The sequence below is a fragment of the Mesoplodon mirus genome (genome assembly GCF_964341445.2).
Source record: "Mesoplodon mirus genome assembly, chromosome: 1".
In the NCBI taxonomy this organism is placed as follows: domain Eukaryota; kingdom Metazoa; phylum Chordata; class Mammalia; order Artiodactyla; family Ziphiidae; genus Mesoplodon; species Mesoplodon mirus.
The window spans coordinates 71,808,348-71,836,090 of NC_138976.1; the positions used below are offsets into that span (position 1 = coordinate 71,808,348).

Below are 27,743 nucleotides of genomic sequence, written 5' to 3' on the forward strand. Positions count from 1 at the left end.
AAAAAAAAATAGAGGAAATTCAAAATGAATGACAGCTATGATTAAATTATGTTCACTTCCTAGAGTCATTGTCAGGAAAGATGTCTTATGCAGAAGACTTGCTTAGTAAATGTCTGCCATCCCTATTTTTAATTTCTGAAAATTATTAATAGAGAGTGTTATATACATATGATAACCTGCCACTGTCCAGAAAAATGAATGAACTCTCAGTGGTAGAGGATGCATATCAAAGGCTGGCATATACTCTGTACCAATCTGAAACCAAAGCCTCATTTGTTTTAAGAAAACTGGTTTGAGTTTTATTAGTGAGGTTGTTGCTTAATGGCCACACTTTTAAGAGCAGGAAACATATGTCTGCAGGAAGATGCAATGATGTGCCACAGTCAAAGCCCTTAATTAAAGTTATCTTAGATTCAGCCCTCAGGAAATAGTAGGCAAATTTAATCACACTTGTTCTCATAGTCTCAAGATTTTTTTACTACTATAAAAGTAAAGGAAAATGTAGAAGAGTTCAAGACAAAAATTACCCACAGGTTCACCAGAATAATAAAATCATTGTTTAATTTGATACATTTTCTTTTGCCTTTTTTTGGTATTCATAACGTCTTATTTTTTCCCACAAAGTTGTAATTATACTGTATATACAGATTTGTTTCTTGATATTTACAGTTAATATTACATTAAAAACACTTCCAGTATTAGTTCATATTTTTCATGAACACCATTCCACATTCTAGTTCATGACTTATTCTTCAGAATGTTAACTATTGCTATTATTGTCAAGTTGATAATTTGACTTAAAGTTACCCGTGATGATGTTTGTGCATTAGACACAAGAAATGAAGCATGGTAAATCTCAAAGGCAAGGTGCTTTTGAGATGACTGGATATAGAGTTGGTTTGTAGGTAGAACAGAGATGTTGTTTGGCTAGAAAGTACAGGATAGCTGTTTTGTTCATGGTGACCTGGGTAAAAACGTCTGGCAAGATCTAGCAACCACTCTTTAAACGTGGCTTCATACAAATATTGTTGAATTGAGTTTACTGAGTCTGATTTATATCATTTGACATAAATTTTTATAAAATACAACCTTAGTGTATGCCATTATGGGCTAAATAACCTTAAAATCTTGGAAATTTTCTTAGGGAATTAAAACTTGCTTGATACTTTTATTTAACAAATTCTTATACAGTCTTTACTAATGTGCTAAGCTCTTTCCTAAGTGCTCTTTTATTTAGCCAGATTTCCTGATGATATCTGAAGTTTAAGTGGCATCATTAAAATGTAGAGGACCTGATGTTGTCAAGATTGTAAATTATAATCGAAGTATTTCTTGAAGTAGATTGAAGAGTAATATTATAACAGGCTTTCTTAAAATTAAAAAAAAACAGAAATAAACAGTGTTACAAAGAAACTCCAGCAACTTTATGTCATACATATTCTGGAAGAGTCTCTATTTCAAGTATTTTGACATGTTGGCAAATCATGTTGTCCAGTGTAGGAAAATACGGTTACCTTAAGTAAAATAATACAGTCACCACTATTCTTTTTTTCAAGGATATAGACACTCAGACTGGAAGGGGATGTGGAAGGCTGAAATGTCACCTTGTGAAAATCCCTTGTCTTCAGGTAGGACCACACCTAGGCCAGTACTACTCAGACTGTTTAGGAACATGAAACTCTGTCTGGTTCTAAAAGAATGTGAAATAAATGTCACTTGCTGTTTTCTGGGCTGGAGCCTTACCAGTGGTTAGAATATGATTTGTGCCTAGTGTTAGCCCATGTCTTCGTGTTCTAACCTCAGTGAAGGTAGGGACAGACAGGTTTCCCTATTGGGTATAACATTTTATATACTTGGAGACTGTGATTTAATCTGTTCCCAACCTCTTTTCTCACCTGCATGACTGTGACTGAGGGGGAGAAAGGCATTACAGGTAATGAGGAGAGGGTAATACAAGCTACAGTGGGTTCAAGTCTCATTCCTTTCCTTTCCTTTCAGGTGGACAGTGCAAAGCCCTTTGGTGAGAACAGTTCAGAGCATCATTCCCAGAAGTCTAGAAGAAAATCTGACTTTTCAGACTTTCCATTTCCAGTGATAAGAGGTACTTGAGTTTCTTGTTATTCCTATACAGTTTCCCCTTGGGAACGAATGCGTCCTACCTACCTCTAAGTCTTCTTTCATTCTGAGGAATCACATGTTTCTTTGGAAATTCAGGGCCTAATTCTCAGGTGCCCTCCCGCTGTGGAGTTTCCAGGGAGGGAGTTCCCATGAGCAGAGTCAGCTGAGAAGCTGTTTCAGAGTTCCCCTAGCTGTTGAAGGAGACTGCCCTGAGTAGTGTGACCACTGAGTGTGCTCTGATTGTGGTTGTTCCCTGGCTGGGCTGGAAAAGCAGGGAGCATCTTGTCCTGGTGGAATCTTCTTGCTAAGGCACCACTGATAGCTAACATATAGGACTCTCCATTTCTCTGGATAGGAAGTAGCAGGGGATTGTCAGAGATCAGGAGATGCAACACTTACTTTACAAGATTCCATGTCAGCAAGGAGGAGAGGCAGTTTGTCTGAAGCAGTGAGGTTAAGGCAGGGGATCTCAAACGTTTAGATTTCAGTACCCTTTTGCGTTAAGTATTATTGAAGACCCCAGTGAACTTTGTGTATGCAGATGATATCTATCAATATTTAGTGTTAGAAATTAAAACTGAGAAATTTGTAAAATTCAAGAATATACAAGCCCACATTCCATTAGCCATCAGAGTGGTGACATCATGACAAATCATGTAGCTTTTGGAAAACTCCATTATACAGTCGTGAGAGAAAGAGAGTGAAAAAGAGATTAATATTAGGAGAACAGTTTTGATCTTGCAGAGCTCCTGAAAGGTCTTAGGGACCCATGGGGAGGCCCCTGGATCACACACTGAGAGGAACTGGGTTAAGGCCTCCCTGGGAGGCCTTTACTTTATGATTGAAATACATGAACCATGTCAATACTGAAGGTCAAGGCAGTGAATTTCAACCATTCCTGAATTAATAAAAATTCTTAGGCTAGAAATGGATGGTGGTGGCCCATTCTCTTGACTCTTGGTGAGACTGTACCTGTACCATCCCTGACAACAGGGTTTCCTATCTTAGGCTGAAAGATTTATACTTTTAAGGGGCTGTACATTCTCTTGTGGTAACTCAAGACGGTGTCCTTGAATCACTGTGACTGTTCTACAGCAGCAAACCAGGGACAGAAGACAGGGTTTGAAGCAGAAAGTGCTTCATCACCTCTGACATTTAAGTCCTTTGGATTGAAAATCACCCATGTAGCCCATAAAAGCAGCACTGTCTTCCCCATTACTGTGAAATCAAGCAACAGGAAATGTCCTTTCCCAGGGAGGACAGTTGGGCTTAATGCTAGCTCAATTACAACGGGACTCATATATCACACTGGTCTCAGCCTTTGTCTTTCTTAATCCTGGCAGGTGGAGAACTAAGGTTCCAGAGAGGTTACAGAGTGTGTACAGGTCACACACCAAGTTTTTGGCATACTTACATTTAGAGAAGACGTTCAGACCTCTGGGCTCAGATCCTTGGAATCCCTGTAGCTTCCAAGCCAGACTTTTCCTTAGGTCACCTGTCAGCTCATTCATTCAGGCCTAAGGTAGAATAAAGCAGTGCTTCTCAAACTTCAGCGTGCATTTGAATCACCTGGGGATCTTGTTAAAGTGCAGATTCTGATTCCATAAGGCTGGGGTGGGCCTGGAATCCTTATTTTCTAACAAGCTTCCAGGTGATACCGATGCAGCTGGTCCATGGACTACACTTTGAGAAGCTAGGGAACAAGGGCAAACTCCCCGTGAAAGGGAGTGTTCAAAAATCAGTAGCAAGGGGGTTCCTAGGCAACAGGGCAGGTTTATGGTTATAGCTGAAAAGGGGCTTAGCATTACCAATTCCCTGCTCAGCTGGGAGTTGGGTAGAAGAGAGCTTCTGGGACAAGATGCCCACACACATATGTGCATGCCCAGAGGATATGACAATTAGCATGCTTTAAAAAATCCCTTTTATATCTTCCTTCTTATTGCCAGTGGCATTGGGGAATCAGCAGTCCCTTGTCACTGCCTAAGCCCCAGTCATGCTGGGGGAAGCCACGGTGGCCTTAGCATAGCCTTGTAAATACTCATTGCAAAAGCATTTTTTTTTCAACCTGGAAAAATCCCACTTATTCTTGGTTTTATCTGTGTGTATTTATTCTAGTAATTCTTACCATTCTCTGGCATTAGGTCTATTTACTTATTATGATTACTTGGGTAATCATAATGATTTACACTTTTGCTGTGTTGTTTTTCCAAGCTCTTATGTATTCATTTTTATATCTACGTTGGACAAGTACACTCAAGAGTTTCTGCATAGGTAGGATTTTATGTAAACCAAATATAAAGGGAACGCCAGAAGAGGCAGAGGGTATGAATTTTACATTGAGCCAAATGGCTTTCTTTTAGGCCCTGGGCACCTGGGCAAATAAGAGTTTTCCAGGCTGCCCAAGGGCTACTGAACTTATTGCTTCACTTTAGACTTTAGACTCCTGTTTACTCTTCCTGTATCCATATGTGCTGTCATTAATATAACCTCATTGTTGAGCTCAAGGGGACAGTAAAACTAATAGATAAATTGCTATGACTTCAGGAAGACTTAAAGGTGATGGTATAATTTACAAGGGAGCATTTAAGTTCTCTGATAATTCATTCATTGTGTAATATTTTTGTACTGCTGTGGAATAAATGTAACAGCAGCTTTAGGGGTAACTGGCAATAATGAGTCATTGAAACACCTGTTCCTCTTTCTTCTAGCTTCTTCTCTTGACAGCCTTGCAGCTAACGTAAAGGTAATTTTAGAAGTAGCATTTGTAAACTGATTTATTTCCAGTTATCTAATGTCAATTATTGTGCTTTCTCCCATGAGTGGTGGAAAGTATATTTCTAGCTAATGCTGCTTATGGAACTGCTGTAGTTTAACTTGAGTTGCTTTGCTTTAGTTGGTTTATTCCCCTGACATAAACTCCTTTCATTTGTAGGATCAATCACCAGTGAGGGTGTATGTAGGCCCAGTATCTACTTTATCAGTAGGGATTTTCATTACTTTTTCTCTAATCGAGTACCTTTGTATATAGAGGTGGTAAACCACTTGTTCTTAAAGTTTGATTGGTTTATTCAGGTGAAGTTGCAAACTTCCATGTTACAACATGAGAATGGATATATGCAAAGAAAATGGAGTACACTGAGCTTCCTTTGCCATAGCAGTTAAATATTTTGTCTAAAAAATTGTCTTTCCCAAACCCAATAATCTCCAATCCTCACAAACCAAAGCTCAGAGCATGAGTTTATTTTGGCTTGTGAATATATGCCAAATGTACAGAATTTTGGTTATCTTTCCTTGCCCTTGACTCCTGAGCATTTTGTCTCTAGTCTTCTCTACTCCCACCCCTCTTTTATTTGCAGGAGGTCCCCGGGGCAGGTATTCTATCATCTTGCCCCCAGTTCTCTTCCCTGTCCCACCCGGGCCCCAGCTCTAAATTAAGCAAACCAAAGCAAAAACTACAACTAAAGATTAATGCACATTGTCACTCAGGTTATCAAAGAGCCAGATGAACGGATTGTTTTAAGGAATGAATCACCATCATCGTTAGATTCAATTAAGTTTGGAAAGCCCTCGGCCAGTTACAGTCATCAAGGGGATGCCGATTTCCACCGGGAAACTTCATTTGCCACCTCCCAGCACTCCAGATCTCCCAGCCCTCTTCTGGATCAGCCCCTTCTCCGAGAAAGGTCAGCAGCAAGCACCCATCTCTTTGCTAGAAGAGTGCCTTGTGGTCTGGCAGGAGTAAAGTCAGGTCACTTCATCAGTTTGCTTCCTTAGGAATATTCAGCTGGGGACACCTTGATATGAAAAATTATTATTCCTTGAAAAATAATCCCAAAAGTAAGAATTGAGACTTTTCTCTTACCCTGGAAAGCATATCTCAGAATGCCTGTTGAAAATGGGACAGACAGCTAACTTGGCATAGGTACTATTTATCTATCCATTATTATCTGTCATAAATTTTAGAACTCAAGCTTTTGATTTCACCAGTATAAAAGAACTCACTATCGAAAGTTTGGAAATTGTAGAAAAATGAAAAGGAGTGAAAAAAAACATCACCTATAGTCCTGCCACCCAAAGACAAGCATGATTAATATGTGGGTGTATTTTCTTTCTCTTTTTCTAGACATGGTTTGTTGGCTTGTTTATATTATTGTCACACACACACACACACACACAAACCCACAATTGCATATGTCTGGAGGGCAGGCCAGAGATTGAGAGCAGGAACCTTTATTTTCCAAACTGCACTCCCAGCTGATGTGACTAACCTTCCGGTTTGCCCCAGACTGTCCTGATTTTAACCCTGACCATCCTGCATTCTGGGAAACTTCTTGGTCCCAGGCAAACCAGGACAGTTGGTCACAACTCCAGTGAAGTAGCACAAACGATAATATTTTTAAGATAGTTGTTTTGAATGAAAGATAGGTCAGTCTGCTTTTCTCTGCATTGTTAGTGATGAGAATAAGAAATCTCCACATAAAAATAATACAATTGCTAACAAAGAGACTTGTAGTAAATATCGCAGAACAAAAGTGGCACTGAAATTTTAGTAGGAGTTATAAGAAAGTGACAATGCATTCTTAGACTTTTTTCAGAAATGATAGAATACCTTTATATTAAAATGGACTTGAGGAAACCAAGTAAAATATTTTGATAAAATCTACTAAGTAATGGTGAGTCCTTGATTAGTTACTATATTGGAAGAAAATAACACAACATAGATTTTTTTAAATTGGCCTTGGCTCCCAGAGACAGGTGGTGAGAGACACATTTACACCCATCTCTGGGCCTGGTCTCCCTTCTCTTCTGGCTTCTTCTCTTTCTACCAGCCTGCAGCTTAACAGGTGGACAGGGCAGGTGGGGGGTTACCCCAGATGTAAAGCCTTAGAATTTATATTAAACAGAGAAGGGGATGAACCTTCAACTGGTGGTAGTCAGGACACTTTGAGCTCTGCTCACCTGTCTCCAAGTGCTATGTGATCTCACACAAGTACTCAGCCTTTTAGACCTTAGTTTCCTCATCTGTAAAAGGGGTTTAGTGATCAAAGATTCATCCTCTTGCAGCTCAAAGTGCTTCTTTGCTGCCAGAACTGGAAGAAGCTCATGGATTTTGCCCATGTGCCTTGTTTTCGTACATCACCCAAACTCCTTATAATCAGCATAGCAAGCTTTTCTGAGGGACTGAATTGAGCATCCATTTATTGAGAACCTATTATGTGCAGTGTATGTGATCGTGACACTTCCTGGCTTCCCAGTGGCTCACACACTAGACGGGGTGGCAGGCATACTCCCATGTCACTAAATGTGAGATGGATTATGATTTACACTTAACAGAAGTATAATCGAAATGTAGGGGAAAGGCAGAGCAAGAGGAGGTTAATTCCATTAGGAAGGAGATCTAGGAAGGCCTCGTTTCTTTTTAAATAAATTTGTTAGATGGTTTATGCATTCATTCAGCCAGTCTTTCCTGAGTATCTTTATGCAGCAGGACAGTAATTCTCAACTCTGGCTCACTGAAGAATTGCCTCATATCGAGTCAGAGTCCTTGAGATTAGTACTGGGTGTGTGGAGGGGAATGTAGAATCTCTGTGATTAAAAGTGTGCCTCACCAATTATACCTCAATTTAAAAAAAAAGACACATGAAGAATCAGTTACCAGTTCATGGCACTTAGTAGACATTCAATAAATACTTGCTGACACAAGGGAAAAAAACAGTGCCTCAGAAGGAAAACAGGATTGATAGTCAACCTGCTAGTCCTGGAATAGAAATGCTAACATTTAAGACATTTCTTCTGATCTCTGAGAACTTGCAGAGGATGTTAAAAAAAAAAAATGGACACAGAAAGTTTTCTACAAGGCAGAACTTTGAGAACAGTACAGACCAAATGCTATCAGAGTATAAAGGAGAAGGAAAGTACTCTGGAATGTTTTATGGAGGAGGTGGCATTTTCATGGGGGCCCAGAGGGGAGGGGATTGGATTGTGATAGTTAATGCAGGGGAGGGATGGGAGGTGAGAAGGCAGGGGGTGCTGTCAGGTTCTAGAAGTTAGAGCAGCCTTGGGGAGTAGTGGGTGCCAAGGCTGAGAGTCTGAGGGGGACTGTGGAAACCAAGCTAAGGAATTTGGGCTCAGCTGGAAGGCACTGGGGAGCTTTTGCAAGTCATTCACAGGAATTAGCACAGTTGACTGTAGAATGATGACTCTGGCTGCAGACCAGAGTTTTAATCATTTATCTCTGAAGAGTCAGCAAATTCTGTGTCCAAAAACTCTAAACTGATAAGTTTGGAACTAATCAATCTATGAATTTGTAAATAAGGTGACAAAGTATAACATGGTCACACAAAGGCTATCTGGTTTGCCCACGACTGTCGTGGTTATAGCGCTGAAAGTCCTGCACTGTGGGAGGCCTCTTAATTCCAGGCATCCAGGAAAGCTTATCACCTTAACCTCCAGGGAAGTGGCACTGAAGATAATATTTTTAAGGCAGCTGTTTTGAGTAAAGGATATCCCTTTGTATCCTTGGGGAAGAATCCATTCCCCATTGACCTCAGTGTAGCCCCTGTGGAAGAATCCATTCCCCGTTGACCTCACAGAGGTAGCCCTTGGAACACTAGGTGTCACTGTTATCGAACCAGGTTCGTTTGCCCTATGCACAGCAAGCCAAATGCTGAGGTGCAGAGAAAGTTTATTCACAACGCAGCCAAGTAAGGAGATGGGAGAACAAGTCTCAGATCCACCTCCCCAAAGGCAAGGGGCTTGAGATATTGATGGGATAAAGAAGCAGGGTGGTCTTAGGCATGAGGGAATGTGATTGGAGGTAGAGAAAAGGTGAAGTAATCAGTACTTTGCCCAGGCATATCTGGGTTACATGCTTCTTCATGGGATGCATGTTCAAAAATGGAGGTACTTAGCATGATCTGAGGGTGGAGTTTTTGGCCCTCTGGTGTCAAAAAATTGTTCATCAGATAACTGTGCAGACACAGTTTTAGGGTCAGTTATCCCAACCAGTCTTAGCCAGCTTGAACTAGACAGGATCCAACTCCACGTTCTTGTAAAACAACTTAAGCCCACCATTACTATAGTGACCTGTGATGTCAGAGGCTTTATCTATAGGGGCGGTTAAGAAGTCTTGTGATATATTACCCTAGGCTATATGAAGCTTGGAGGGTATGCAAATAAAGAAGGGAAAAAAGAATAAAAACAACTAAAGCAAGCTTAATCAGTACAGGCAGTTTGTAAGAAGAGGGGTTTTTAACAAGCTGCTTCCTTATCTTCTGTAAGTCCAGCTCAAGAATTTCTGGGAGTCAACCATAGGAGGCGTAGTTTCACTACCCGTGCTTAGGCTCTGCCTCACTCACCGTTCTTTTCACACGAGCCACGGGGACCAGTCTCCCTCTGCTCAGATCACACAAGTGCATGAGAAATACCTTTTGAGTTTCTGCTGACTTAATACTGAAATCAGCAAGGGTCAAGTTTGCAAGGATGAGATGGGAGGCAAGTTTTGGAGTGAGAATCAGCCCAAGGTTTTAATGGAGGAAGTGGAAAACCCTTTTAACTAGCAGCATGGGAAATGGTAGTCCCAAACATGGGAGAAACACTCTCAAGTCGGTTCCCTAGCTCCAGTATCCGGATAGAGTCACATCCCTTCAGCATCCATCCTCAGTTCAGCATCCATCCGCAGTCATCCCACTGCACAAGGAGAAGGCCACAGTCAAGGCAGAGCACTGCTCTTGCCTGTTGACTCATCATTCTCAGAGGTCTTCAAATATAGTGTTGATTGTATATAGTAATAAGGGTAACAAGTGTACGGATAATTCTGGCACTGGTTACTCAAGGCCAATGAGAAAGCATTTGCAGTGTCCATTTGGTGGCTATTTTTAAATGCCAATTTTATTTATAGCTTCAAAATATTTCTATTCCTTCATCTTAAAAATTCTTAGAGGAGTGTAGAAATGATGTGCCTGGGCAGTGCTTTAAACATGGGCAGTGCTTTAGGTGGTTCGTTCATTTGCTGTGAGTCATTTTCCTGGGTTGGTAATGGATTTGTGTAGATCCAGTCATTCTCTTGGTCTTGTCTCCCTGGAAACCAGAGGGTACATGCTCGTTACAGGGAGCCAGGATGGGTAGCCTGGATGTGGGTCCCAAACCGAGCAGAGGGGCAACTGCACAGGGACTCATTAGTGTGGTGGCCATAACAACAACTGGATTGATTCTCACGTTTCTGTCATTTCCAGTGTTTACTGTATATTAGTTAAAGAGAACAATTTTATCCAAATTGCTAAAATTTTTTGGCATTTTAAGAAAACAATATCTGTGCTTTTCATAATCAAACTGCAAATTCTCCCTCAACTTAAGAATTGGGGGGCTTCCCTGGTGGCGCAGTGGTTGGGAGTCTGCCTGCCGATGCAGGGCACACGGGTTTGTGCCCCAATCCGGGAAGATCCCACATGCCGCGGAGCGGCTGGGCCCGTGAGCCATGGCCGTTGAGGCTGTGCGTCCGGAGCCTGTGCTCCGCAACGGGGGAGGCCACAACAGTGAGAGGCCCCCGTACCGCTAAAAAAAAAAAAAAAAAAGAATTGTTACTCACTTCCCTCCCCAAAATGAATGAATGAATGGATGAATTCAATCACTCAAGAAGTATGTATTAAATTCCTCCTGTGGTATTCAAAGCCCTGAGATGAGCTATTAGCCCAAGAGGCTCAGTCCCAATTTCAGTCTAGGAGGAGAGACAGACATTAACCAAATAATGACAAAATGTCCACTGGGGGAAGTGCTATGAATGAGGGGTGAATGGATTCCAAGTGCATGAAATAGGGAAGCTGACTTCCTCTACCTCAGGGGTCCCCAACCCCCCTGGGCCGCGGACCAGTACCAGTCCGTGGCCTGTTAGGAACCGGGCCGCACAGCAGGAGGTGAGCGGCGGGCGAGCAAGCGAAGCTTCATCTGCCGCTCGCATTACCGCCTGAACTCCCCCCTGCCCCACCCCGGTGCCAAAAAGTGTCTTCTACAAAACCGGTCCCTGGTGCCAAAAAGGTTGGGGACCACTGCTCTACAGGAAGGGGCTCAGGAAGGATCTTCCTGAGAAATCAATAACTGAATTGAGCTCTGAAGGTGGGTAGGACTCAACATGAGCAGGGATGGGGGTTGGGGGTGGCAGCATTCTACCCGAGGGAGCAGTGCTGGCAAGTGCCTATGGAAGGGAGAAAATGCAGCCTGTTTGAGGAACTGAAAGACACTGTAAGATCTGTGGTTAAGTTTGGGTCTGGGTGGCCTAAAGTAAATGACACATAAAATATCCTGTGGTGGAAAACAGTTGGGATTAAATTTTGTATTAAAAATTTGGGGGTTACGTGTTTTAAAAGTAGAAGCAGGATTTGTTCTTTAGAGAAATATCTAAAATACACAGTAAATTACAAAGAAGAAAAGAGTCACACACCCTGACACACACCATTTTTAACATCTTGGTTGTTTTTATTCCCAGTGCTTTTCCTATACCTAGGTTTAATAAAGACATTGAAACCACGCTATGCACACTGTTTTGCATGTTGCTGCTTTTTTTCTCACCTTTAAGTTATAAATATCGACCCTTATTGTTAGACACTCTAAGTGTCCTTTTTATCAGCTGCATAATACTCCACCCTGTTTACTCTGTTGAGCAGGTTCCACCCTGGGTCCCAGTCCATGTGGAAGAAGATCCACGAAAGGGTCTGCAGTCATCTGACGTCCCACAGATCTCAGCAACACCTAAACAAGGTCAGGGCTTCCGATGGAATTAGATCTTGGCTGACAAAATAATATGGGAACTGGGTCTCACAGTCTAGCAGGGGAGACAGACATTAATCAAGTAACCACAGAAATAAATGTAAAATTGTGATGCTCACCAAGGAGGTTACATGGTATCCTGAGAGTGTATGAAAAGGAGTATTGGACTTGGTTGGCAGTCAGGGCAGGCTTCCCTGAGGAAGAGACAGTGGTGCTTCAATCTGAGTGATGAGTAGCAGCTACTTTGGAGAACAGCACGCATCAAGCAGAGGTCCTACAGTGAGAGGGAGCGTGGTCCTGTCAAAGAACTTAGAGAAGACAGTGTAACTGGCCCGAAGCACATTTCCTTCCGCTCTGGACAGGAATCCCTGTCCAGGGAAGAATCTAGGGACGTGTGTGGTCTGCATGAGCTCACAACATGGAAAAAAGTTTTCCTCAAAGTTAATAAGGTGTTTTTCACTGTTTGACTTTTATGGAGGTGAGCGGAGTGTTTCTGATCCGTAGGTAGATAAACCCAGCACTACTGCAGATGTACAGCCATTAGCTGTGACCTGTCACCAGTTCAAAAAAATTCAAATGGAAGGTTGACAGTGCCCACTCTGGTTGGATTTAACTATACCATGTAGTTGAATTGGTCATCTTGACTTATTTAAATGCTGGCATTTAAATGAATTATTTAAATGAATATTGATTCCCCTAATCACCAGGGTCGTGGATTACTTTATGGCCTGTCTGCAAAGTCATTTGCTTTGCTTTGTTAATTCATAGTTTTTTCAAGTAAGGGAATCCCTTTAAAATGTAAAAAGAAAAAAAGGAAGAAAGGGAAGAGGGAGGGGGCGTGGGAGAGAAGAAGGAAGAGGAAAGAAAAAGAAAGAGCGATGGAGGGAGGGAGGGGGAAAAAGGAAATAGTATCTGTATACACACGTATCACGAACACAATATATACGGCGTATATGGGATTCATAGACCTCTTAAATGCAAAACTACACATCCAGGTATCCTTGATCTGTATCACATTATGAGTAATGCAATTGCTGGATTTGTTTTTGTTATATAGGAAGACTCCATCTCTGAAGTAAGGAATATTCTTGAAAGACCAAGCTACCCTCTGAAGAAATATCCGGTGCATGAACAGAGATATTTTTAAACTGCTGTCCTATGTAAGTAAGCAGCTTAATTGCTTCTTGTTGATTTGCTAAAATAATTTCAGTTTCCTGCTACAATATAAAGTACCTAGAAAATGTGGTGGACAGGAGTCAAGGAGGAGATAAGAGCCACATTCTTCCTTCAGACAGCACATATGCGGGTCTGCCAGCAGTCTTGCCTCTTGTATCTTCCCCCCTACCCCCTTACCTAGTGGTCCCTCTTTCAGCTCCTCAGACACAAGTTCCTTCCGGCTGTGGGGCCTTTGCATGTGCTCTTTGACTGGAATACTTCTTCCTGACCCTGTATGGGTCACTTCTCTTTACCTTTCGGGTCTCATGACTTTCCATGACACCCCCTCCCGCTCTGAGGTACACCTTTTTAGCCCTCTGCAGTTTTCTTTCATAAAGTATGACACAGTTTGTTGTTATATTTTTATGTGGGTTGATTGCTTAAAAGTCTGCTCCTTCTACTTGAATGACATCTTCCCGAGGTCAGGGACTCTGCCATCCTGCTCACTATTTTACAGCCAGAATTACAGTGGGATCCCATTTAACTTAGGTGAACTCAACCACACATGCCAGGTGTGTGCCCTGAACAAGAGCCTTCCTTCCCCCCACCACCCTGTTGCCACCCTTGCATCAGATGACCTTCCACTGTGGTTGGTGCTCAGTAAATATTTTTTGTGGGAAGCTGTTGAATGAGGTGATGAGGCAACTCTTGAATTCAGATGTGTGGTAAGAAGTTCGTCATTTTGAGGGCTGTCGTCATTTCTCAGGTTTTCTCTTCTTTCCCTTCCTACCCAGGCCCATCATAAGAATAGCTCTTCCTTATTAAGTACTTCCTGAGTGCCAGGAACTGGCCCAAATACTTCACTTGTATTAATGAATTAATATTTAATTATCACAACAACTCTGTGAAGTAGGTACTATGACCAGTTCCATTTCACAGATAGGGAAACTGAGGCAAGGAGAGGTTAAGTGCCTTGCTCAAGGTAACATGGCTAGTGAATGGCCCAGCAACAGTCTGAAGCCAGGTGATCTGGCTTCAGTGACCATGCTTTTAACCATTACATTCCATTGTTCTACAAAACTGGAGTGTGTGATAGGAGAATCCTGGGGAGAAAGAGCAGAGCCCTTTGGAACCTAAGCAGAGTTGGTGGGCATTGCCCTTGAACATCCCCCAGAGGGTCCTATGGTGTTGTATCATGTAGTCCCTCATTCTAGCAACATCAAGATAATTAACGAATCTTTTTAAACAATAAAGGAGTGTGGGATAACGTGCTAGGTTTTCACTGTCATCAGGCTCCTGAAATTCTGGTTTGAGGGTCATTCATGCTTTAGGGCACACATCGCCTTGCCCAGGGCTGGCCAGGATTTCCTGCCTTCAGCACAGAGGAATGTGGAGGACAGCTCAGTAATTTCCCATTTTGCAGGCTTCTACCTTAGAACGTTCTGCTTGGTAGATTAAAGGATGGCTTCTGGGCCACATAATCTCCAAATTGCCAAAATAGTCATCTAGGCATTTATTAGGTGGTTATACGGAACACAGCCCACTTAATTACCACTTAGGGAACGTGGCCCACGTAATTACCAAATGCCAAATTGTGTTGAATTTCAACATGGCTAACATCAAGTTACATAAAGCCCTGAACCGGCAGATATGTGGACCCTGACGTGAGGAGATAGAGAGAAGGTAAGAAAAAAGAATTCCATCTTAGTAAATAGGTTTCCTTTGTAACATGAGTTCCCACTCAGTGGTTTGGAATATGCTCATAGGCCTTCTCTGAAAGCTCTCCATGCCATTCTCTTCCTGTCCCAATTTGGGTCATGGATTCCTGGTGAGGCAGGGGTCCTGGAGGACTGTCAGTGAAAGTTTTCATGGTTGTAAAGAACCCAGGTGACTTTGACCCGTCTTAAGCAAACAGGGCATTTAGTAGAATGATGCTCTGTCAGTGAATCCAGGGAAGATCCAAACAAGCAAGGTCAAGCAGCTAAAACAGGACAGTCACGCCTATGGGCTGGGTAGACAGCAACAGAGAGGAGCATTCGGCAGAAGACCCAGTGGGTTTCCACTCCATGTCCCCTGCCCTGCTTTTCTCAAGGACTCTCCTGCTTGCAGCACCAGCGCTTGTCCTTCCCTTCTGCACTTCTGCTCTTTCACTGTTCATCACCTTTCCCTCTCCTGGTTTCCTGGTGATCTCAAGATTCAGGGGAAATGAAAAAGTAGGTTCTTAGCACTTAGGGATTAAGTTAGGGATGCTTGGACCAGAAACAATGAGTCCAATTGTCTGACCAGGGAATGTGTGGAAGAGATGGGTCGAAGGGTTGGAATACACCTGTTTCTCCTTACTCAGGATGGTTTGGGCCTTGATACTTTTGGTGTAAAACAGATGATCTTTTGTATACTTTAAGATGGTGAATTTTACGTTATATGAATTTTACCATTAAAAAAGTTCCATAAGCGTGCGTGCGCGCACACACACACACACACCCACCCCCCACCCCCCACCCCCACCCCCGTTATCCCTAGTTCTCCTGTGAGGTGTGATTGCCTCGGTGTCACAGTCCTTATCAAGAGCTGATTGCCCACGTCTGGTGTGTGCTCACTGAGATTCCACTTTCAAGGTTGGGCTTACAAGGCCTCCTCCGTGAAACCTGCTTGTCCCTCAGGCAGACTCAGGCTCTCTGCCTTCTGCCCCTCCACATGCCTCCACTAAGGACTTTATTCCTTCAGCCTTGTATTGTAGTTGGTTTTCCTTATGAAAACTCTCCCAAGAAGAGGGCAGAGGACTGGAGGGAGGTCTCTGCAAAGGGATGGGAGACTGAGCAGATGGCACCAGCTCTGGCCCACCGACCCTCCCATCCCTGTGAGCAGCTCCCGTGATCCCAGCTGCCGCTGCCATGGCTGGCCTGCAGTGGGAGCTGGTCCACTTGTAATGCTCCCAACTCGAGGGAGGGCAAAGAACCCAGGCCCAGACATCCTCAGACACAGACAAGAACTGTAGCACAAAAACTTTTCTAAAATTAAAGAATAGCAAAAAGGAAATAAACCAAGAAAAGGAAAGAAAAAGGACAGCAGTGAATTAAAATGCCGGTTTCTGATTCTGTCATAGCTCCTTAGGCCTCCAGCTCCAGAGGGAGGGGCTGCTATGGCTTCCAACCTTACCGTCTCTGCTGGGCAGGCAGGAGCCATTTTACTTCCTCCCACGGGGCCCCTTCACCTCCCTTACAACCAAAGCAAAAAGCAAACCAGCCTACAGATGCCAAGCTCCAACCTCGAGGCCCTCCCTCTCTGATTTGCTCACCAGCTTCGGAGGGATTTGTCATTTGATGGCTTGTGGTGATTGACACATGGATAATGACACACCACCCTTCATCTCAGGGGCTCCTGGTCCTGTCAGAGTCTAACAGACAGACCACACAGGCAGTAGCCATACACCCAAATCACATGGCAAATTCCTGGGTCAGCAATCCTCAGTGAGCATTAGAATCACCTGGGGGTGCTGAAAAATACTGATGCCCAGGCCCCACTCTGGACCAACTTAATTGGAATCTCTGTGGGTGGTGCCTGGCATCGGTATTTCTATAAAGTTTCTTCAGGAGATTCTAATGCACATTTAGCACCAAGAATCTCTGCAGTAGGCTGCAAATGCCTTGAGAATGGGGGACTCAGAACACCGCCAAATCCTATACTGACCCCCTCCACTCTCAAAAATAATTGTTCCATGGAATAGAATTGATTTGGGCATGTTTAACAGTTCGGCTTAATAACACCTAGCAGTTTCTGCACATTTACTATGTGCCAAGGACTGTACTAACTCCTCAGCGTAACACTAAGAGGTAGATACTCTGCTTGTCATCATCCTGATAGTATACAAAGAGGCCAGGTAACTTGCCCAAGGTCACACAAGTGTTTGTCTTGCTAACCTAACATTGCCTCATTCCTACATGTAGAGCTACGTGCCAAGATTTGGATAGAGGGAAATCATCTTCTTCTCCTTGGTTGTGTTTATTGATTGCCTTTTTCTCAGTACCACATGTAGTGTATGAAGTGTCTTCACATTTCACAGGGGAAACTGAATGAAAGCTGGAGGAGCATCATGAAGAGCTCACTCATCAAGCCAACTGAACAACAGTTTTTGTTCTATGTATCAAATCACCAGTGTCTAACCCCCGTTAAATCAAACCTGTACCCACCCAGTCTTTTGTACCCAGGTAAGAGTCATTGATTAAAGTGTTTGCTGTTTGGGGCTCAAGTTTTCTTGTCAAGCTGGAAAATTTGTGTTTTAGTTTGTTTGTATGCTTGTTTTGAGCTTGAAAACGAAAATAATAGTTGGGTGGCTGGTGCTTTTTCATTTGGAAAGCACTTCTTAAAATTCTGATGAAAATGTCAAGATGCCTTTTCAGGTGTTCCTAATTTTTGGCAGTGGATGTGTTCTTGAAAAGTTCTTTTCTTTCCCTCCTTCCTCATTTTTTCCTCCTTCCCTCTTGTCCTCACCCCTCCCCCACCTCTACCTATTTCCCTTCCCTTCCCTTTCTTTTCCTTCCCGTCCCTTCCTGTCCCTTCCCGTTCCTTCCCTTTCCTCTTACATTTTCCATGAGCTCTAGGAAGCTGCTATCTAGAGGAATAAACTGATATATCCTCTAGAAAAAGACTGTCACCCTGATTTTCCATTTTTGGTAAATCTGTTTTTTTGTGGTTGGTTGTTTGCTTTTTAGTGTTAGGCTTGATTTACATGATATCAACTGAAAACCTAGGAAGAGGAAGCATTACTTCTGGAGAATTCAGGTCTTGCTTTAAAGGTTTAATTTCTATGATACATTTGTAAGAGGAGGCTAATTTCTTTTGATTGTTGTTTAAACCACTCCTTCTGTCACCTACCCCTCCTTTATTCCAGCAATTCTTAAAGAAATTTATATGAGGAACAAAACCTTCAAATATTTCTCTGAAATAACTACACTAAGTTTGGCAGAAATGACTGCCAAAACCAGATTTAAAATTAGTAGAAGGGTGCCTTTATGAAATGCTTACCCAGTTTGAGGAGCAAGAAGAGGATGGGGGTGGATTGAAGTGGACATTTGTCTTCATGGGTCTACAGACCCAGAGAAGAGAGGGCTTGAAAACGGAAACCTTTGTCTTTCCTTCATGCTATAACCTGAGCATTTTCCTCTACCATGCCCTAAAACCCTTTCAGTTTTTACAAGATTCAGTGAGAGTCAAGTATTCTTTTCTCATTATTACCACAGGAATTGGTTCATTAGGTAAATTAAGAAAATGAAATTAAAAATTAAAGGAGAAAAAAAGTCCAAAAGCCAAAATAAAACAAAATTCATTTATTCCCTTCTCAGAATTTCAGCCTAATAAAGGTATATATCACAAGCATTCCACCTTTGAAAGACAGACGATATGCTTAAATTACACCTGCTCGTATGTTCTCAGTGTGTCTGAAACTATAGTTGTCAGTTTGTTATTTTGAGGTCTAAGTAGTCATCAATAATAAAAAAAATACTGTATTACATTAAGACTATGGTACAGTTCTCAGAAAAGGGCCACTTAGGAAGGATATAAGCAGCTGAAGGAAATCAGTTCTAATGAATTGGTATCCCGTGGCAGTTATTGTTCAGATACACACTGTGACACTCATTGTCCTTTTTTTCTTTTTTTATGGTTTGAGCATAACTCCTTAATTCAATTTAGGGATAAGATCTTAAATGCCCATTCTTATTTAAAGTCTTTTTTTTTTCTTTCACAAATCAATCTGCCTTTTGCTCACTTTCTGATCTGCTAACTCTATTGTTTAAGTTATTCCTATTTTATCTTTGTATTTCTCAAGGAGTTATTTCAGTTTTGAGGAGTTACATTGGGGCCAGGATTGCAGCAGGATTTTGCTTTTGGAATATATAAAAATGTGAATAATTTTGTGACGTATTGGGGTTTAGATTACTTTGGGAAGATCTGTGTCATTAAAGGTAATAAAAATCCCCACCTGTTTTGCTTCAGTTTATTACTGTTTTCTTGACTTTCACAGCTGCAGATCTATCAAAGCCTGGACTGTATTTTACAGACATGTTTCACAGGGTCTGGGTTTACAGAGGCTTCTGGGAAAATCTCCTTGGTGGAGCCTGGGCCCTCCAAGCAAAAGCCACCATACAGTAAGGCCATTCCCCTGTTGTCACCTGACTGACCCAAAGTTAGCTGAAGCCTATAGACCCTGAATTATAAATAAGATTTTAAAAAGGAGAGTGTACGTGATATGTTTAACATAAGAGAAGTTGGTCAGTTTTAAATGCATAATTGGGGAGGACTGATGGATTATGTATGCAAGCTCACCTAGCCCCTGAATGCCTGGCTGCTCTTACAAATAGTCATGGCTGTTCTTGATTAGTTCCATTAAAGGAGCCCTCTGGCCTCTCTGAGGACAGCCCTAGGAAAGGACGTGCTCTCTAGTCCATGTGTGACCAGTGAACCTGCTAGTACCGCCTGACGGGACTGCTGTCCTTCCCTGAATGGGGGGCCCATCCCAGCACTCCTTGGGGACGTGCAGGTCTTGGAGAGAACTCCGTCCCCTCTTCCCATGGAGTGGGAGCCCTGCTGACAGTGAGCGGAGCTGCAATCTTCTTGCTCCTTGGTCTGCTCCCCCGGCCCCTCCACATGGGGCCTAGGGGAAGCAGTAGTTACTTTGATCATCAGAGGAAAGAGCCTACGCTTGGTTTCACCTTCAAAACTAGGAAATTTGGCAAAAGCAGGGTCATGCCTAGGACAGGCGCTTTACCCTGGTGCAAATGGACGGCTGGCATGTCGGAGCTTCTTCAGCAGACAGAAATTTCCCCCTTGGGCTTCTGTATTTTTCGAGTGATCCTGCAGTACCCCCGTAAGTACATATTTTTATATTCATAAATGTATATTTATGTACTTTTCTTTCTCTTGTCTTATCTTTACTTTAAAAGTACCCTGTAGCCCATAGTATATCAACCCTCCTCATCATTCACCATGAGAATCACCTGCCAGGGCTCATTTATTTGCTCTCTGTGGGGATCACAGCTTTGCCTCTCCAAGACCCTGTGGGCAGAAGGAATACAGCATATTCTGAGGCAGGGTTTGCTTTGTGTGTCATCTCAATTCCAGGAGCTCTGAGATGGCAGCACTGAGGGCCACCCTGCCTGCCCAGAGACAGTGTGGGGAACTGGGGGCTGCTAGGCGGCTCAGGTACCAGGATTAGGATTTTCAAATGAAGAGGAAGAAGGGAGACCTCTGGCAGCGCGGAGTTCGCTCTAAGGTAGGAGAGCTGAAACATATGTGATGGGTCTTTGGTTTGTGACTGACTTGTGTTGCTTTTGGCTCAGCCAAGGTATGTCACTGCACGTCTTGCTCAGCCTGGGTGGGGGTGTGGAGTGGTTTATTATAGGTCCTTCCACAGAGGAGGCCAGGACAAGGGCAACATCGAGGGACTTGGGAGAGCTACAGTCATTTTTTTTTTTTTTTTTTTTTTTTGTTGCGGTACGCGGACCTCTCACTGTTGTGGCCTCTCCCGTTGCGGAGCACAGGCTCCGGACGCGCAGGCTCAGCGGCCATGGCTCACGGGCCCAGCCGCTCCGCGGCATGTGGGATCCTCCCGGACCGGGGCACGAACCTGTGTCCCCTGCATCGGCAGGCGGACTCCCAGCCACTGCGCCACCAGGGAAGCCCCAAGCTACAGTCTTTTAAAGACCTTACCAACCTACTCTGGGAGACCTGGAATCCCAGGAGAGAAATGGAGTAAAGGTTTTTTTCCTTCTTCCTGCCCCCTCTTTTTCTCTCTTTTCTTCCTGTATTTACTGCCTCAGTTTGCCAGGTGCTGTATCAAGTGCTTCCCAAGGGCATTAGTAGGTGGTGTTAAGGTTGAGGGCCCTGGAGTGAGAGCACCTGGATTTGAATCCTGGCTTTACCATTTACTGGCTGAGTGACTTGGGCAAATAACGCAACCTTTTTTTGTGCCTCAGTGTCCGTCTATGTGAGATGGAGTCAGTGGTACCATCTATTTCATAATGTTGTTGTCATAAGTAAATGAGTTAACACATTTAAAGCCCTTCAAATCAGCGCCTGGCACAAAACAATAACTCAGTAAGTGTTAGCTGTTATTATTCTCATCTCATTTAATTATTGAGGAAAGCATTCCCCTCCCCCATCACCCCCCCCCCTTTTTTTTTGGCTGAGGACACTGAGGCTCAGAAAAGCTGAGTGTTCGAGCCAATTTCCAAAGCCTGGTCTGTCCTGTCTCCAAACCTCATGACCTTTCTGCTACTTTCTGCCACCCCTTGGTTGTCACTTGATTGTCCCTGAGGCTGGTGCATGCTGGATAATTCAACCTCAAGAGTTTGAAAAAAAATGAATTCAGAGTCCTTCAGTAAAGTGACAGGGCAAATAAGGTCTCTTGACAGGAGTTGGGACAAGGTTAACCACTTCTTGTTTAGGCCAACAAGAGATGCTTTCTGCTCTCACTTCCTGTCATTGGAATATTATGTTTGTAAACAGCGTTTTTAGGAAACCCCCCCACCCCAAAATCAATATCCCTGTTCCTTTTCCTCCAGGAACTGGCAGTTATTTAGACTGATATCTTGAACTGAGGTAAATATCACACCTATTTTAGTGGGACGACTTCCAGGAAAGACTGTGTGTAATAGGTGTCATTGCTGGAAGTGCTGGATTCATGGTGAGAACTCCTTGTCGTGAAAGCTCGTTTGTCCATGCATGAGGGGAGTTCAACATGGCGAATGATGACATCCTTTGTTCATTGAGTCATATGGTCCCAGCCCTGACGATTAACTGAACTGATTCTGTAGCCTTGCGTGCAATCACTGTTGTTGTTTTTTTTAACATCTTTATTGGAGTATAATTGCTTTACAATGGTGTGTTAGTTTCTGCTTCATAACAAAGTGAATCAATTATACATCTACATATGTCCCCATATCTCTTCCCTCTTGCATCTCCCTCCCTCCCATCCTTCCTATCCCACCCCTCTAGGTGGTCACAAAGCACCGAGCTGATCTCCCTGTGCTATGTGGCTGTTTCCCACTAGCTATCTATTTTACGTTTGGTAGTGTATATATGTCCATGCCACTCTCTCACTTTGTCCCAGCTTACCCTTCCCCCTCCCCGTATCCTCAAGTCCATCGTCTGGTACGTCTGCGTCTTTATTCCCGTCTTGCCCCTAGGTTCTTCATGACATTTTTTTCCCTTAAATTCCATATATATGTTAGCATATGGTATTTGTTTTTCTCTTTCTGACTTACATCACTCTGTATGACAGACTCTAGGTCCATCCACCTCACTACAAATAACTCAATTTCATTTCTTTTTATAGCTGGGTAATATTCCATTGTATCTATGTGCCACATCTTCTTTATCCATTCATCTGTTGATGGACACTTAGGTTGCTTCCATGTCCTGGCTGTTGTAAATAGAGCTGCATTGAACATTTTGGTACATGACTCTTGTTGAATTATGGTTTTCTCAGGGTATATGCCCAGTAGTGGGATTGCTGGGTCATATGGTAGTTCTATTTTTATTTATTTATTTTTAAACCATTTTTAATTGAAGTATAGTTAATTTCCAATGTTGTGTTAGTTTCAAGTGTACAGCAAAGTAATCCGAATATATATATATATTCTTTTTCAGATTCTTTTCCTTTATAGGTTATTACCTAATACTATATTCGATATTGAATATAGTTCTCTGTGCTGTACAGTAGGTCCCCCTTTGGTAACTGTAAGTTTGTTTTCTATGTCTGAGTCTATTTCTATTTTGGAAATAAGTTCATTTGTATCATTTTTTATGATTCCACATGTAATTGATATCATATATTTGTCTTTGTTGGACTTACTTCACTTGATATGATAATCTCTAGGTCCATCCATGTTGCTGCAAATGGCATTATTTCAGTGTTTTTTTTATGGCAGAGTGATATTCCATTTTATATATATACCACACTTTCTTTATCCATTCATCTGTTGATGGACGTTTAGGTTGCTTCCATGTCTTGGCTATTGTAAATAGTGCTGCTATGAACATTGGGGTGCATGTATCTTTTTGAATTAGTTTCCTCTGGATATATGCCCAGGAGTGGGATTGCAGGATCATATGGCAACTCTATTTTTCGTTTTTCAAGGAACCTCCAGACTGTTTTCTGTAGTGGTTGCACCAACTTATATTCCTACCAAGAGTGTAGGAGAGTTCCTTTTTCTCCACACCCTTTACAGCATTTATTATTTGTAGACATTTTAATGATGGCCATTCTGACTGGTGTGAGGTGATACCTCATTGTAGTTTTGGTTTGCATTCCTCTAATAATTAGTGACATTGAGCAACTTTTCATGTGCCTATTGGCCATTTGTATGTCTTCTTTGGAGAAATGTCTATTTAGGTCTTATGCCCATTTTTTTTTTTTGCCCATTTTTCAAATTAGGTGTTTGGTTTTTGCTTTTTTTTTTTTATAGTAAGCTGTATGAGCTGTTTGCATATTTTGGAAATTAACCCCTTGTTGGTAGCATTGTTTGCAAATATTTTCTCCCAGTCTGTAGGATCACGTTTTTTTTTTTTTTTTACAACTTTATTGGAGTATAATTGCTTCACAATGGTGTATTAGTTTCTGCTTTATAACAAAGTGAATCAGTCATACATAGACATCTGTTCCCACATCCCTTCCCTCTTGCTTCTCCCTCCCTCCCACTCTCCCTATCTCACCCCTCCAGGCGGTCACAAAGCACCGAGCTGATCTCCCTGTGCTATGCAGCTGCTTCCCACTAGCTACCTACATTTGGTAGTGTATATATGTCCATGCCTCTCTTTCGCTTTGTCGCAGCTTACCCTTCCCCCTCCCCATATCCTCAAGTCCATTCTCAAGTAGGTCTGTGTCTTTATTCCTGTTTTACCCCTAGATTCTTCATGACATTTTTTTTTCTTAAATTCCATATATATGTGTTAGCATACGGTATTTGTCTTTCTCTTTCTGACTTACTTCACTCTGTATGACAGACTCTAGGTCTATCCACCTCATTACAAATAGCTCAGTTTCGTTTCTTTTTATGGCTGAGTAATATTCCATTGTATATATGTGCCACATCTTCTTTATCCATTCATCCGATGATGGACACTTAGGTTGTTTCCATCTCCAGGCTATTGTAAATAGAGCTGCAATGAACATTTTGGTACATGTCTCTTTTTGAATTATGGTTTTCTCAGGGTATATGCCCAGTAGTGGGGTTGCTGGGTCATATGGTAGTTCTATTTTTAGTTTTTTAAGGAACCTCCATACTGTTCTCCATAGTGGCTATATCAATTTACATTCCCACCAACAGTGCAAGAGGGTTCCCTTTTCTCCACACCCTCTCCAGCATTTACTGTTTGTAGATTTTTTGATGATGGTCATTCTGAATGGTGTGAGAAAGAAAAACAGAGCTGGAGGAATCAGGCTCCTGGACTTCAGACTATATTACAGAGCTACAGTAATCAAGACAGTATGGTACTGGCACAAAAACAGAAATATAGATCAATGGAACAGGATAGAAAGCCCAGAGAGAAACACACACACATATGGTCACCTTATCTTTGATAAAGGAGGCAGGAATGTACAGTGGAGAAAGGACAGCCTCTTCAATAAGTGGTGCTGGGAAAACTGGACAGCTACATGTAAAAGTATGAGATTAGATCACTCCCTAACACCATACACAAAACTAAGCTCAAAATGGATTAGAGACCTAAATGTAAGGCCAGAAACTATCAAACTCTTAGAGGAAAACATAGGCAGAACACTCTATAACATAAATCACAGCAAGATCCTTTTTGACCCACCTGTTAGAGAAATGGAAATAAAAACAAAAATAAACAAATGGGACCTAATGAAACTTCAAAGCTTTTGCACAGCAAAGGAAACCATAAACAAGAGCAAAAGACAACCCTCAGAATGGGAGAAAATATTTGCAAATGAAGCAACTGACAAAGGATTAATCTCCAAAATTTACAAGCAGCTCATGCAGCTCAATATCAAAAAAACAAACAACCCAATCCAAAAATGGGCAGAAGACCTAAATACACATTTTTCCAAAGAAGATACACAGATTGCCAACAAACACATGAAAGAATGCTCAACATCACTAATCATTAGAGAAATGCAGATCAAAACTACAATGAGGTATCAGTTTGTTTTTAGTAATACTACGTGCTCAGTATTGTACTGTGCCCTGGGGGTATGGGACGAGATATGCTAAGGAGTGTAAGATACAACCTGTGCCTTCCTGCAGTCTCTGGAATTACTAGGGCAATGAGATGTTTCACATGTGACTATCAACTGACCAGGTCTCTCCCTTCCCACACCCATCGGAGTGCGGAGTGCTGCGTGAGATAAAAGAACAGATTAGGGAAGGAAAAGGCAGAGAAGAAAAACTGATGGAAATGTTTATTGAGACTGAAATGGAATTTAATTTTGTTCTCTCTTATGAGTTAACAGCACAGTGTGTTAAAAGGCTGGTTACAAACTCACTCCAACATAAGGATGACCTGCAGCTCACGAATGGCTCTGCCAACTCCAGTGCCTCAAATCAGAGCAGTCTGCCAAGGGGGTAGAACCATTCAGCCCAAGATAAAGTACTGATTCAACTGTATTTATATTTACTTCCTAAACAACAACACAATATTTGCATGTTAAAATTCACGTTGAATCATGGGTCCATAATTTATGGGTACATGACCATTTGGTATCATCCTCTTGTAAATTTCAGGTGCCGGTAGTCAATACTGAGCATTTTGTTTCACTATTCCATGATCTTTGGCACAGTTTCTGGTTTCTTAACATATAAAAGCACAGGCTTAAATTGGCTCCGCAATACTGCAGAAACAGGACTATTTTGGATCTCGGTGTAAACACAAGTATATGTTAAGCATTATTTACAAGATGAGAGCCGAGCACAGACTTCAATACGCTGTCTTCACAAATGAGCAGAAGAATGACAGGCAATGGATTTTAATGAGCAGGGGCCAAGATTACTAGACTACTAGTTAGTTAGAACAAACTTCCCTGGAGGAGGACACAAGTTTCATACAATGGAAGAATTTCCCTGAACCACTGATACCAATGTCTCATGTTGTGGGATTTACTCTGCAAGAATCTAGGGTAGGGACAGTGCTTTTCTGGCCAATGTGGCTTGTTCAGTCCATCAAACTCATATTAAAATACAACTTAGCTGGTAGCTTGCCATTGTTTTTTGGGCCTGGTGGGTAGGAAAGGGCAAAGTACTGTCATTTTAAGTAGGTATAATTGACTTTGGAAGAATTATAGTTGGATAATATAATTATTATATTAAACACATCCAGTTGGATAAAAACACATCCAGCCTTTATGAGTGACAACTTTGTCTACAGTCTTATATAGAGCTGATATGGATTCCCTCCCAGCAGTAGAATCTGGAAGTTGTAAATGAGTGGGCCGTGCCACCTCAGAGTATCACCAGAATAACTTCTCTGCTTTGGGGCTGATACACAGATGTGAAACGATCAAACAACATGATTTCTCATTCTTGTGCTTATGAGAGAGGGGTTCTGATTAAGCCCCGAAGCAGATCTGGATTGAAATCGTAGTTATTATTCAAGTACAAGGAGAGCTCTGTATTTCACATTGACAGTTCAGTTGTGATCTCTGTCTGGCAAACTATATGAAAATAATAAATATATACATATTTATATATATATATATATAGCTCTATACTGAACACTGGGTTAATAGTTACCAGCGTCCCAATACAGTACATTGAAAAAAAGAACCCATCTCTCTTCTCCCCAGACCTCACCTACATCTTAAAACTGTTACTGCAGACCCGTGCTGGCCTGTTTTCTTTCAGAGTAGTTTCTTTGAAATTGGCTGGAGATGAGTCCAAAATGGACAACTTGGCACATTAACTTGTGTGTGGGGGTGTTTAGATGCATTATAATCTATAAAAATGTGAGAGGTCAAAGGAAATCCATGGCAATAGAAAGCCTGAGTAATGACAGAATATTTTTTTTAAAAACCCAAAACACTGGTCTGTGCATGAGAAAGCAGCTTCTCTTTCACATCTATTGATATTACCTAATTAAAACAGTTACTACTTTAAATACTTCCTAACTCTGTCTCCCATAGATTTAAAAATTCCATATAATACAGCTTTCCTTTCAATCAATTTTCTCTCATCTTACCCCACCCCCAAATCTCAGAACTCGGAGAGCAAAAGCTGTGAATCCAAATATAGAAAATAATCCAGAGGTCTGTATATCAAATCCAACGTACAGTTGGTGGTTAGTGTTTTTCTTTTCCTTACTTAATGTTTGAATTTGCTAAGAGATGACTCTCCTGGAGAGGTCCTTCACCACTCCCCGTTTTCCAAAGCCAGGGCCCTAGAACTGTGAGGTCTGGGTGAATGAGATGGTGTCGGACTTGTCGACAGCAAAGCCTCCGTTGACATAGGACTTCTTGGTGTCCAAGTCTTCATTGTCGAGTGTTGTGGATTCCAAGGCAAAGGGGTTCACGATGTTGACCTCAGATGAAACATCCATCTGCTCCAGCTCCTTCTTAGAGAGCTTCTCCACGATGCCAGTCCCGAATGCATCGCCGAGGACATTCACCATGGTCCTGAACCGATCCCTGGGGAGGACAGACGGAGAGTCAGACAGAAGGCCCGGATTTTGTTTTCCTTCAAGTTGGAGACGGGAAA

General features: G+C 42.2%; 2 protein-coding genes across 7 annotated transcripts in view; one reads left to right on the forward strand and one right to left on the reverse strand.

Moving 5' to 3' along the window:
* SPATA6L (spermatogenesis associated 6 like) overlaps positions 1-19,007 on the forward strand; it is a 60,918-nt gene extending 41,911 nt beyond the window's left edge. For 5 of the 6 annotated variants that reach the window (XM_082613462.1, XM_082613463.1, XM_082613458.1 and 2 more), the window contains 6 exons: positions 1,999-2,101; positions 4,827-4,861; positions 5,605-5,801; positions 11,778-11,871; positions 12,938-13,040; positions 17,096-19,007. In XM_082613462.1, the coding sequence (XP_082469588.1) occupies positions 1,999-2,101; positions 4,827-4,861; positions 5,605-5,801; positions 11,778-11,871; positions 12,938-13,027 (519 nt within the window). In that variant the 3' untranslated portion in view covers positions 13,028-13,040; positions 17,096-19,007. Of the gene's footprint in view, positions 1-1,556; positions 1,629-1,998; positions 2,102-4,826; positions 4,862-5,604; positions 5,802-11,777; positions 11,872-12,937; positions 13,041-17,095 lie in introns of all 6 variants that reach the window. The other variant, XM_082613460.1, reaches the window with a different exon arrangement.
* A 5,897-nt stretch (positions 19,008-24,904) lies between these two features.
* Positions 24,905-27,743, reverse strand: part of SLC1A1 (solute carrier family 1 member 1) — a 72,277-nt gene continuing 69,438 nt past the window's right edge. Inside the window, exon 12 of the mRNA XM_082620674.1 lies at positions 24,905-27,673. Within this exon, the coding sequence (XP_082476800.1) occupies positions 27,427-27,673 (247 nt within the window). The 3' untranslated portion in view covers positions 24,905-27,426. The remainder of the gene's footprint in view (positions 27,674-27,743) is intronic.